Below are 13,845 nucleotides of genomic sequence, written 5' to 3' on the forward strand. Positions count from 1 at the left end.
TATATGAGAGATCATGACAAAGGTGAATATGTTCCCGCTAGGAGGCGTGATTTCAAAAGGAACCACAATCGGATTTTCCAATGGCATAAGAACTATAGTGAGAAAAAAAGTGAAGTTGCACCTCGTCATGGATGTCACCTCTGTTGAGACACATACCATGATTTCAGAAAATTCTTAATTTTGGGTAAACTTAGGTTCATGATTGCAGATAACATATAGTCAGCGAAAGCCATTGCATAAGCTAGAGGGAATTCTTAAAAGAGACAAAAATTAGCTTGACCACATGATGTTCAGTGTTTATATGGTTAAACCACATAAGTTAAGGTTAAGGGAGTCCAAGTTCGTGGAAAAAAAGTTGAATGGGAAGCCAACACACATTATGGTAGATACGAGTGTGATGCACAATTTTGTCATGAAAGATACTTGGCCTCGAGTATATTTCCAATGACACTTTATTGAAACTAGTCAATGTCAGCCATACTGCAATCCATGAATTCACTACTAGTGTGCATCTTACACAATAATATTTGTACCTTGATGAACAAATTCTTTCATTCATTCTTGAATTTATTTATAGTGATCTATCTTGATGATATTGTTATCTATAGTAGACTAGCAGTTATTTGGAGAAGCACCTTGTGCACCAACACAAACTGTTCCAATTACTAAAGGAGTATGGACTATCATCAAAAGGGATAAGTAATCCTTTGCTCAACTTCAAGTATAGTTTCTAAGGCATATTATCAATCAAGGGGAAGCAACATTAAAGTAATTGAGTTGCGGTCCTTTCTTGGTCTTGCCAATTATTACCGGCGGTTCATCTTTGGCTATATATAGATGCAGCTCTACTCACTGATTTGTTAAAGAAGTGTCACACCCTGGGAGGGTATTCTAGGCGTGGCCGACACTCAGAGTCTATTGCTAGTCCCCAAGCGAACCACTTGACCTGTTCACACAATCATTCAATCAACTCTCTATCAGCGGAAGACTTAACTCATCAAGATGATCAAATAGATACTTATAGAATAAGGCCAAAGGCCAACAATCTGTCTAATCCAATCAACAAGACTAGTACGAATAAAACTAGCCAAAAGACAATCTCAAATCAACAAGTCAACAATCTAGTTTATGAAGCCTCTATCACTACTATCTAAATAGTGTCAATGAAAGGTTCATGGCTACCTCAATTCAAATGATGAAAACTAAACTCAAAAGCTAGAAAGACAAATGTGGCATCCTCCGGAAGTAGGGAGGACTCACCAATCAACTGAATACGAATAGATCTTCAACGATACACCTATTGATGACCTCTAATACCTATCTCCGCATCATGAAATGATGCAGACCCAAATGGACGTCAGTACGTGGAATGTACGAGTATGTAATATGACAGAATTAAACATGCATAAGGTAGAATATTATTAACTCAAATAACTCAAATCAAGAAGTAAGAAGTTCGATCAAGATGTCATAAGTCTAAAGCAAGAATAATGTTTAGACAGAGACCAATCATATACAATCCAATCCAATTCAATCAAATCAGAGTACTATCAAGACCTATATGGTAGTTTTTCTTATCCAACAACAATCACTTATGACCCAGTGATCGTACAACAAGCTCGTTGTTGTTGCCACAACCGTCCAATACCTTACCAGGGTAAAGGAAAAATCTACCAATATGGATCCAACAATCAATCGAGTCCTATCTTTTCAGAACAATAAAATAGGGAAACATTCGACTTTAACGGTTCAATCCTCTCCTATATTTGGCGACGTAGTTATTGAGTTCAAGTTATTACTTACTCTTACCCAAATCGGTGCTCGATACTCCTACCAAGACTTAATGCTCATAAGAAAATCATTCCCAATCAACCAATGAGCAAGCTTCATATGGACCTCTATTAGTTCATCGGTTCTATCCAATCAATCCTTTAGGACAATTAATCTTCCAATCATTCCCAAATCATTCATTTATGAGTAGCTGGAACAATTATTTATGACAACATTTAGTTGAAACCATTCAATTTAGTTCAATAATGAAGATGCAAAGACTATCAAGTTTCATTGAGACTACCATCATGTTCACATCCCAATTACAATCATACATTCACAAGTTCAAGCCTCTAGACTCAATCTTTAATAGTATTCATCCAATATTAGTTAAAATATCATGAGGGATTATGAAGTAAATAGTCAAAAATTATTTTTTTAAGAATAAGTTCATAGAAATAATCAATTACGAAATATTATGTAAAAATATGTTAAGTTTAAAGAAGATTATCAAGAACAAAATCAAGGGGACTCAATTTATTCACAAATCAACTTATCACTATCTAGGGGACTCAATTCAATCTCAAATCAACCTATTACAATCTTGGGGCACGTGGAAGAATAAAGTACATGCTTTAGTTTAGCCTTACATACCTTAAAAGCTCCACAAATCTTGATGAAAAATCTTAACCTGAAGAAGAACAATCAAGATACCCTTTCTTGAAACTCTTGGATTTATTTTCTTGAAAACCCTATGGTTAGAATTTAAGATTTATCTTAGTGATTCATGTATTTATGAAGAAATTTGGGTTGGAAATCTTGAAATCTATGAAGAAGAACTTACCTTGATGAAGTAACTTGAAAGAGAACCCTAACTTGATTTTTTCTTGAAAATTCTCGAGCGTTAAAGTTTAGGAGTGAATTAGAGGGTTTTTTAATGAGGAAAAAGTGATTTATACACATTTAGACATGAATATAACTCTCAAAGGGTTATAGGATAAAAATACCCTTAAAAAATAAAAGGGACATCATTTGGCTTAGGTAGTAGGGTTCGCGTCCTCTCTGCGTCGCAGAGCCATCGTGGACTTCTGCCAGGACAGAGCGTCTCCAGTAAAATGGTCATAACTTTTTACTCCAAATTCCAAATGAGGAAATGGTGGAGTTGGAAAGAAGACATATAGATATTTAATTTGGTAGGTCATAGGCTACCTAACTGTTAATATTCTGATATATATGATCGTTTGAAGTTGATTCTTATACGGACTCATACAAAAACTTACCCGCTAGAAATTCTTTGGACTTGGTTTGGTGTTAGAGATCCCTTATGATTCTAAATCATATCTATTACACTTTATATACTTAGAAATTTATCCCAACTCATATATATAATTAGAATTCATCGAGTTCGAGTCTATACGCATATAAAGAATGGTTCGAGTCTTGGCAAAAAAATTGGGGTGTTATATTATCTCCCCCTTGGGATCATTCGTCCTCGAATAAAGATCAACCAGAGCTGGAATAGAGGTATGAATAACAATCGAGACTCAATCAAATCAATCAATCAACCAAGTCAAGCAATCTAGAAACTCAACTATTCAGACTCAAGATTAGGCAAATCAGTTCAAGTCAAGAGTAGGGACATTACCTTCAACATTCTCATCATTAGGCATGAATTGAACATTGAAACTCTATCAATCGAATCATTCAAACATCTATATCATCAACCGTCGAACTCAAGAAAGAAGACATCAACTCGAATCAAGAATAGGACGTTACTTTCAACATCATCGTTGATGGCACGAATAGAAGTGGATATTTGGTATTCATCTCATCCTCATAGGACAGACTATCCTTGATTTCAACACTTTCAATGGGAACTACCAACAAAGGATCTCCCAAGCACTCCTTCGATCATCGAGATATGAAGCACCGAATGAATGGCAGCTAACTCAGAAAGTAACTCCAATTTATTAGTGACATCTCCAATCCTCTTCACAATTTAGTAAGACCAATATATTGGTGCCCAAGCTCCCCTTCTTTCCAAGCCTCATAACACCCTTCACATACATCCAATCATTCACCTCAAACTTCAAGTCTTTTCCCCTCACCTCAATTTTTCACACTCTCTGGAATGGTTTTCACTTCCTCTATAACTTGGTGAACTAAGTCTGGTCCAACCCACTCAAAAATAGGGAGCTCACTCACTAAAAGACATCATACTAGGGATGAGAGAAGAGCTACAACCTTGAATGCTCCCCTCAACATTCCTCTTACCAAGTTTAAGCCTAGCTCTAAATCCTAAGGTGCTAGTCTTAAGATTATCATACTTATACAAATCTAACCCTCGAATTCATACTCTATACCTCTATAGGGACCTTTTACTTATAGAATACTCCTCCTCCTCACCACTTCATACAAACACTCACAATCATCACCCAAAAGTCATCATTTGCCTACTACCATCACTCTCATAATGACAATCACACACTCAATCCTATCACTCTAACCACCTCAACCATATCTAAGAATTGTCAAGCCTACTTTAACACTTCTACCTTCATTATTACATGAGCTCTTACCCAAAGACATACTAACATACTCTTACCTATCTATTGTACATTAGAGGATCTCATCTCGCTCCTCTTCCATACCTTTATCCTTAACTAGACAAGTACAACACAACTATCACAATCAGGAAACACTCACTCTCCCCTATCTACTCTCACTCAACTCAGTCTACTATCATCAACATCGCTATCAGGATTGGAAAGGAAGAATCAAAAAAAAGGTTTAGAGCAAAAATTCATAAGCACGATTCATTCAAGAAAGTCTGATCTAGGAACATCCATAACTAATATGATCTTTCTAGTCTTTCAGGTCCTATCATGAATTCATGAAACTATACATATTATGAAACTCGAGTCATGTCTTGGGTAACATAGGGCTGAAAACTCTTAGATTCATGAGACAAAATTAGGATGACTAAATAAAATTATCAATTCTCATCCTAGAACTCATCGTGGATATGCATCAACATGGGGGTGTATGGGTCTAGGCCATGGGCATGGTGTTCATACATAGGGAAGGAATAAAGCATCACCTCGACTGAAGTATTACGAATATGCGAGATAGAAAAAAAAACATCGATGTCTCATCCTGATCAACTCATCACTATCAAAAACTCAAGACTTACTTTGATTTATTACCTTATCACTCCCCCTAGCTTAAAGGTCACTACTCTGATCCTACGGACTGATTCTGTACACTTAGATATAAGCACACTGCTCCACACAATAGAGTATCACTATTCACAAGAACACTTAAATTTTTTGATTATACTATACCCGAAGATACCAAACTGCTACTGGGTCTCATTCTAATATACTTCCCTTTACTTCCTTCTATCTTTTAGACATCCTTCTATACTTGCTTCTCTTATTGGCATACACATCCACTTTCTCTAACTCTTATGGTCTAACCTCTTCTCTTTAGCCTTCTAACACTTATTTTCTATGTTCGCATATTCCTAACTTAGTTGAAGGAAACTTGAACTATAACCGGAGACTCATTCTTATCTATATACAACTCCCTTCGAAACAATTATTATGGATACTAAGTAGAAAGATAAGCTCACATCCAGCCTTCTCCATATTGGCAGCTAAAGGATACCAATTAGTCACCTAAAGCAATTCATAAAATTAGAGCCTCATACAACTCTATACTATCTCAAATACATCTTAAGCCTCTTCTTACCAATTGACTTAGACTCAATTCATTATTTAGATCTGAGGGTCACATACTCCCCATTCATAACACACACTCCTCGTAAGTTAATAGTTAAATCTCTCGCAAATACCATGTCAAACCTACTAAATCAAATCTTAAAAGTAGCATTATCATACTCATAATGCTATCCCCTCTTTCTTTACACTACTCATCTCAAATTCAAGCGTAGGGTTTAGTACTAACACAAACATCACACACTGCTTGCATACTATACCAACTTACAACTACTAGGTGAAATTAAGAAACACTCTCATACTAAGACCTCATGACAAGTAATCGATCCTCGTCTCACTGTCTGTCTAATTACAGTTTATCACCTTATCTCCTTTCATAACCTAAGTACTATTTACCCATTTATTACACCTTATTGCCTAGTTATATTGATATCCCTTTAAATAACATGGAGCTCTCTCTTCAAAATCATAAGCCTAGCTTAGATCTATCATCTCATGACTACTCTTCCCTTCCGTTCAACACTTATACTAGGTATTTTACTAATACAAAGACACCTCAACATAAAACTCCTCTCATGGTTAGAGTGTACTCTAACTCATCTTAACTAACAACTCTTCCTCTACCTCTTGTCATGAAAGCTAGATGATACTTATAACATCTTTAGTCAAAGTCAAAGGGACTTGGCTTCTAACCTCATTGCTTACCTTATAGATACCTAACTCTAGGTATATGCCTCAATCAACTAACGTTCTCACTGTTTGGTTTCTACTCCTCTAACTCCATCTTTTTAGCTCTAGGATCATTCTACGAATCATAGCTTACTATGCCTCAAATCATATTCCATCGAATGGTGACACTAATCATTTAGAGATATAACTTTCCTCTTGAGGGTAACATCTGAAGTAAGGTTTTAGATAAGAGAGTAAGGAAATACATCTTGCTCTGGCTCAACGCACGATTCATATGAATGAGGGTGCATTTTTTCAAATCAATAGACTTGTGCACACTAATCGACTCCTCTCAAGCCTAGTGCAGTATCTTTAACCTCTGAATACTTTATCTGAAAGTAACTCATTAATAAGGATCTGAGTTTTACTGTTCCAACCACCTTGAGTATGAGGGGTAGTCGAACGGATTTGAGCAATGCACGAATAAAGAGGGAACTTTCATAGAGTTAAACTCTATCGCACGAACTCAGACTATGAAAGAAGTGAAACAATTCCTAATGTCCTATAGCCTCCTGATTGTAAGTGTGGTGCACTGCACACCCATAAGCAAGACTCTACGAGACACCTCTTCATAGACTCCCTAGGACTCTTAGATACTGTACTCTGATACCAAGTTTGTCACGCTTCGGGAGGGTACCCTAGGAGTGGCTGCCACTTAGAGACTATTGCTAGTCCCCAAGCTAGCCACTTGACCTATTCACACAATCATTTAATCAACTCTCTATCAGCGAAAGACTTAACTCATCAAGATGATCAAATAGATACTTATAGAATAAAGCTAAAGGCTAACAATCTGTCTAATCAAATCAACAAGACTAGTATGAATGAAACTAGCCAAAAGACAGTCTCAAATCAACAAGTCAGCAATCTAGTCTATGAAGACTCTATCACTACAATCTAAATGGTGTCAATGACAGGTTATGGCTACCTCAATTCAAATGATGAAAACTAAACTCAAAAGCTAGAAAGATAAATGTGGCATCCTCCGGAAGTAGGGAGGACTCACCAATCAACTGAATACGAATAGATCCTTAACAATGCGCCTGTTGATGACCTTTAGTACCTGTCTCTGCATCATGAAACGATGCAGGTCCAAATAGACGTCAGTACGTGGAATGTACGAGTATGTAATATGACAGGATTAAACATGTATAAGGTAGAATATTATCAACTTAGATAACTCAAATCAAGAAGTAAGAAGCTCGATCAAGATGTCACAAGTCTAAAGCAAGAGTAAGGTTTAGACAGAGACTAATCATATACAATCCAATCTAATCAAATTAGAGTACTATCAACACCTATATGGGAGTTTCTCTTATCCAACAACAATCACTTATGAGCCAGTGATCGTACAACAAGCTCATTACTGTTGCCACAACCGTCCAATACCTTGCTAGGGTAAAGGACAAATCTATCAATCTGGATCCAATAATCAATCGAGTCCTATTTTTTCAGAACAATAAAATAGGGAAATATCTGATTTAACGGTTCACTCCTCTCCTACGTTTGACGACGTAGTTATTGAGTTCGAGTTATTACTTACTCTTACCTAAATCGGTGCTCGATACTCCTCCCAAGACTCAATGCTCATAAGACAATCAATCCCAATCAACCAATGAACAAGCTTCATATGGACCTTTATCAGTTCATCGGTTCTATCCAATCAATCCTTTAGAACAATCAATCTTCCAATCATTCCCAAATCATTCATTTATGAGTAGTTGGGACAATCATTTATGACAACATTTAGTTGAAACCATTCAATTTAGTCCAATAATGAAGATGCAAAGACTATCAAGTTTCATCAAGACTACCATCATGCTCACATCCCAATCAAAATCATACATTCACAAGTTCAAGGTTCTAGATTCAATCCTTAATCGTATTCATCAAATAGTAGTCAAAATATCATGAGGGATTATGATGTAAATAGTCAAAAATCATTTGTTCAAGAATAAGTTCATAGAAATCATCAATTACGCAATATTATGTAAAAATATGTTAAGTTTAAAGAAGATTATCAAGAACAAAATCAAGGGAACTCAAATCATTCGCAAATCAATGTATCACAATCTAGGGACTTAATTCATTCACAAATATTAGATTTGAGTCTAATATGTAATTTTTAAAGGTTATACTAGCATAACTTTTAAAAATAAAAATGGAAGGGAAGGGAAATTTGCGTAAATCAGGTGAAATATGAAGCGGAAAATTTCAAATCAAAGGCATCTCAGAAAAGAGAGAGGAGAAAAAATTGGTTCGGCAGCGAAGATGAGTAACCCATAAAAGCAAAATTAGGTAAAGAGGAGAAGAAAAATGGAGGAATCACTGGAAGGATCCGTTGGCGCGCCGATTATATTCCTTATCGTCGTCGCTGTTCAGTACCTCTCCCGCTATGTCCAACTCAATACCAGTGTATTTTCTCCATTTCATTCCCACCTCTTTTTTTAGTTTTTATATTAATTAATTTCACAATCTGTATCATATAATTTGGATTCATGTGTGCGTATTTCGTCTCTGATACGTTATTGATTTTGTCACCTCATTTCTATTCTCGTTTGGTTTTTGTTAATTACAACATTTATGAGTAATGTGTGTGTGTGAGAGTGTGTGTGTGTACGTACACATATCCAGGGGCGAATTCATGGTTAAAATATGGAGTACGTGAACCCGTGGTTGAATGTTGAGTTATTTATCTTGAGGACTAGGGATCAATTCCTTTAGTGGTGCATCATCTCATGTACTACCACATACACACACCGATTGCTGAATATTGATCTTCTCTGTTAGCTGAATAATTGATTTGTCAAGAGTTTACACAAATAAAGTCAGATTGCTTCCTGGTTAGATAAATCACGAATTTTCTAATCTGTTTTTCTTAAACAATTAGTTGATTTGCTATTGTCTTATGTCTAATATAACAGTCTTCCTTGTCAGAGAGTTGCTGTAAATGCTGAGGAGTTGAAATTGCGTGCAGAAATTAAGCAGCTGCAAAAGGAAGCAAATGCCATGTCACAGTAAGTGATTCCAAATAGTTCAAGTAACTAATCTTTATGTGATCTTGTATAAGAATTCAACGTCTTTTATTGTAATTCGTGTTACTTGTAGTTCTGCACATGACTGTTATATTTTCTCTATCTCTCAAAGATCTCTTGACAAATATTTATCTTTGATAATTTCACTATGAATTTGACAAGTTACATCCCTCTAGTAGTAATCCTCTGTCACATTCTATATGCTGTAATTTTACTCGAGGTGGAGTTTAAGATGTTAATTTGATTTTTACCTTACATGATCAAAAAAGAAAATGTTCGTTGGACTTATATTATACAAATGATAGTGGATGAAAATGTTAAAGTAATTGTTGAAAATCCAGTTTGATAGAGAAAGTATTGTATCAAAGTTCAAAAACTTGAATGATTTAATGAATCTGAATTCCTGAAGGTTGTGAAAATTGTAATTGAATGAAATGATTTCTAACATTTCGAATGTTACAACCCCGAAAGGGTGTCTGATTGGAGAGGGTGGAGTATTATTTATCTTCATATCCATACTGAATGGAAAACTATATGTTGATAGTTAATGGTAGATGGTGAAAACAAAAGTTGCAGTTTTGAAATGCTGTATAAAACTTATGATTCGTCTTAGGAAATGTCTAGGTTTCCAACCATAATACTATTATTTCTTCTGTTTCTTCTTGGATTTTATCTAAGAAAGTGAGAGTTTCTATAGGCTGATAATTCACTTTGTAGATGATAATTTTGTAAAGTATCTATGATATGTAAAAGCTTATGTTGTTTTCATATTGATTTCAGGCCGTCAACATTTGCACAAGCTGCAAAACTAAGGAGGACGGCAGCAGCCAAGGAGCAGGAACTTGCAAAAAGTATGGCATATACTACCATACTAAGAATAGTTACTATTGTTATCCATAATTCTTATAGACTTGATTTATGGGAATGCTTCTGCATAGGTTCGTAATTCCCCATCAAATTATAGTTGGACAAGTAAAACAGCATGTAGAAAGAAACTAAAGGTACTCATAGTAGAAAACACTATAGTAAGAAATCAGAGTCCCGGATTCTGTGTTAGGTCTGGTGTACTTGGGCTACCATAGCAAGCAAGCTAATAGAAGAATGCTTGGAAATTCTTCTATCAAATTTAGCTATGCCACTACTAATTAGGCTTATAACAGTATTCCTAAAGTATTTGGGTGGTGAAACAAGCAGACTTAGATGACTTTAAGAGCACAATATCTGTCTTTTTAGGTTCAGTAATAAAGGAACAAGGTTTGGCATGCTAACTGTATCACCTCAACATCTTATCTTTTTCCTTACTGACCCATGACATCCTCTCAGCACATCACATTTAGCGTGCACACAGCCAGCAAATTGCTTCATAATTTTCTGGAGAACCTGGGGGACAGGGGTTCTCAATGGCTGTCATAGCAAATGCCAAATGGTCAGTTCCATTAACAACGTATTGTACCCCATGAACACTAAGCTGGGAATATTGAAGGACCAAATACACCTGCCTGTTTTTAGGAAATAAATTATTTGAGCAAGGATCCTTTTAAGTAGCAAGTTTCCATAATTATCTGATTATTGTCTATTTCAAAAAATTATCTGATTATTGACATTTTTTTCCCTGCCAGTTATGGCATAAATAGTTAGAAACCAAATCTACTATCCTTCTTATGGTTAAAAACTAATGACAGCTTGGTGTGATTCTCTATTAAGGCCTATGTTGTTCGAACTCTTCAAAAATGTTGACAGGTGTGTGTAGGGTCCTCTAAAAGTAGTGTATTGTTGGAGGATTCGACACGGGTGCGGCAACATTTTTGGAGAGTCCGAGCAACGTGGATTAAGATGATTTATGAAATATTTTAGGAAGATGAAGAAAGATCTCCACATGATAATCATTCACTTAGAGGGAGCAATGATTGAGTTCCAAAAAAAGCTAATGGTGTGGGTTTGAGAAGAAAGGAATTTATATCAACATATAAATGGAATAAAAGATATGTGAGAATGAGTGGTTGCTAGTGTGAGAACAGTCAGAAAATGTAGACGAGTTTCCCATATATGGTAAAAGACTAACCAATAGTATACACATATATGAAGCATGCTATTTACAAATTAGATTTTGTTTATTGATGAAACTTGCGGAGGAGTCAACAAGAAAGTTGGAACTGAAGCTAGGTAATCTAGAGAATAAGGGTATTAGGATGTGGAGAAGTAAAACTGAATCGGTTTGCTGCAAGTTAAGTCCCTCATAAGAAGAACAAAGATGATGTGAGATTAAATGGGATTGTGGCACCTATGTGCAGACAAATTCATATATTTTGGTTCAGTTTTCTAGAAGAATGGTACGATGGACGCCGATATGACACATTGAATTCATGCAGACTTAGCAAAGAGAAGAACTTAACGGATGCATAAGAACCAAATAGGCAGCACTCTCGTAAAGGTGAGAGTATAGATTAGTCATGTTGGAACACTTACATTCATCTCATTTTTGCTGAAAGTTTTCTGGTTGAGTTTTAGATTTGTATGTCGGTGAAAGAATAAAGAGATTCTCTAGTATTAGAAAGTCCTTAATTTGTTGTAAAATGAATTATTGAGGACATGATTCTCAAATGGGTATCGAGGATTCATATACCTTTTTCAACTAGTATGAGATTAAGGTGTATTTGGTGTTCCTGTTGTTGTTTACTCCTAATAACTGCATTTAGTTCCATACAGATCAAGAAAAACTCATGAAAGAGATGAAATCATCATATGATACATACAGAAAGGCCCTAACTGCTATAAAGGTAATGCATGTGAGCTTTGCTAGTCAAACGTTGACAACCTTTGTTAAAATTGTAAGATACTTAATCAGCTACTGATCACACAGGTCTTGACTTACTTCTTGCTGATTATCTGGTTTTGGCGTATCCCTGTGGCTTCTATACCTAAGCAGCTCCTGCAACCTTTTGGTAATCTGTTATCCCCTAGTATTTTGGTTTCTTGACTTTGCAGATCATTTTATCAACTTTAGGACTTTTGTGATATATGCTGGTAATATTGATTTTATATTTCACTAATTGGCTATGCCTTTCAATGGGATATATAGTAAATATATATTTATTGCTTTCACCACCATTTTGAGACTCTGTTACTGATCTGCTATAACATTCCATGTTGCAGGTAGGCTTTTGTCTTGGCGATCTGGAGGTCCAGCGAATGAAAATGTCACGGTAACTACCATGAGGATTTAGCGTTGATTGTAATTTTCTTTGTAGGAAATTACTATATGGACTAGTAATGAGCTTAGGTCTTGAGTTTGAATCTTTGAAGGTTGAGATTGTACTCTTTTGATAAGTTGTCTCTCTAGGCTTGAAACTCATATCTTGCCTTTTATAAGAACTCAGAGAAGGATCTACTCACTCAATTTCTGGGCAGGGTATAGTTGCTGATATCTTGAGAAAAGTTTAAGAGGTTAGGAAAAGGTAATTTGGCTTTCGTGGGTGGTGCGCGCGGGGATGGGGTTGCTTATTCTCCCGTATTTTCATCCGTCGTCATTTCCTATGAAATCCTAAGTTCATTAACTATTAAAATGCCTTGATTGATAGTTTTGGTGTCCATTCACTTACAAAAATGCGACTGAGAGTCTGAAGATCTCAGTCTTCTTTACTTTTTCTTACTTTTTGTGATTCATTTGTAGCTTTTGTTTTGTCAAATCTTGTCCTTCTTTTGGTGTGCTCTTAATCCAGTATTCATGAATCACGTCACTTCCAAAAATGTCTTTTTATTGAACAATGTTTGACCAACTCTGTGGAATGCAACTGCAGGTGGGAGTCATTCCATGGTTAATATTGTCAACTAGAGTCAGCAAACTTATCTGCCGGAAAATATTCAAATAGGAGAGTAAGGCTCTAGATACACATCAGTCGAAAAGAACCAAGATTGTCAGTCTACTGATGTGTATTTATTTGATTGCAATTAGTAGTCGTATCTGTAGATGAAATTTTGTCCTGAACGAGTCGATTACTGTATCATTTTTGACAAGATAAAGGTGTGAGGAATAACTTGTAACCGTTGTATGGTATTGCCAGCAGCGGCACAACAGAAAGCATACAGCTGTGCTCACTGTAGCTATAGAAGTGTCGAATTATGAATAGTAACTGAAATAAACGCAGTTATAGGTCACAACTGCATATATCTTGGAGAATTTAGAGCCTGTTTTGGATGGCAACTTATGACTTATAAATAAGACATAAGTTAAGATTTGTAAGAGCTTGTTTGTATTGACTTGTTTTAGGTGTTTTTAAGCCAAAATAACCCTTAAGCACTTTTTTAGTGTTTGGATAAGATTTCTTGTTTCTCGACACTTCTCTTTTTTTGTTCTTTTGTCTAGAATCCACCATGTTTGGACTTGTATCTCGTGAACGTACAATAGATGCTATACTTTTGCTCGAAGGATTGATGAGATTTAATGTAATGACGAAAATTGTCTAAACACGACACTAATATTAATAGATGTAGAGTAATCATATGATAAAAAGTCAAAAGAACTTTTGTTTCGTGTTGGAGAGAAAAGACATTCAAAAATATTCTTAAAACTA

The 13,845-nt window shown here is 35.7% G+C and overlaps 1 protein-coding gene across 1 annotated transcript; it reads left to right on the forward strand.

Annotated features, from left to right (window-relative positions):
- Window positions 1-8,313: 8,313 nt before the first annotated feature.
- LOC129875149 (protein GET1-like) lies at window positions 8,314-13,608 on the forward strand. The gene is made up of 7 exons (XM_055950587.1): window positions 8,314-8,654; window positions 9,177-9,256; window positions 10,055-10,125; window positions 11,981-12,051; window positions 12,135-12,216; window positions 12,428-12,477; window positions 13,072-13,608. Exons 1-7 carry the CDS (start codon window positions 8,556-8,558, stop codon window positions 13,141-13,143), a joined length of 525 nt encoding a protein of 174 aa, XP_055806562.1. The 5' UTR covers window positions 8,314-8,555; the 3' UTR covers window positions 13,144-13,608.
- Window positions 13,609-13,845: the final 237 nt, after the last annotated feature.

The sequence above is a fragment of the Solanum dulcamara genome, chromosome 11, assembly GCF_947179165.1.
Source record: "Solanum dulcamara chromosome 11, daSolDulc1.2, whole genome shotgun sequence".
NCBI lineage: Eukaryota > Viridiplantae > Streptophyta > Magnoliopsida > Solanales > Solanaceae > Solanum > Solanum dulcamara.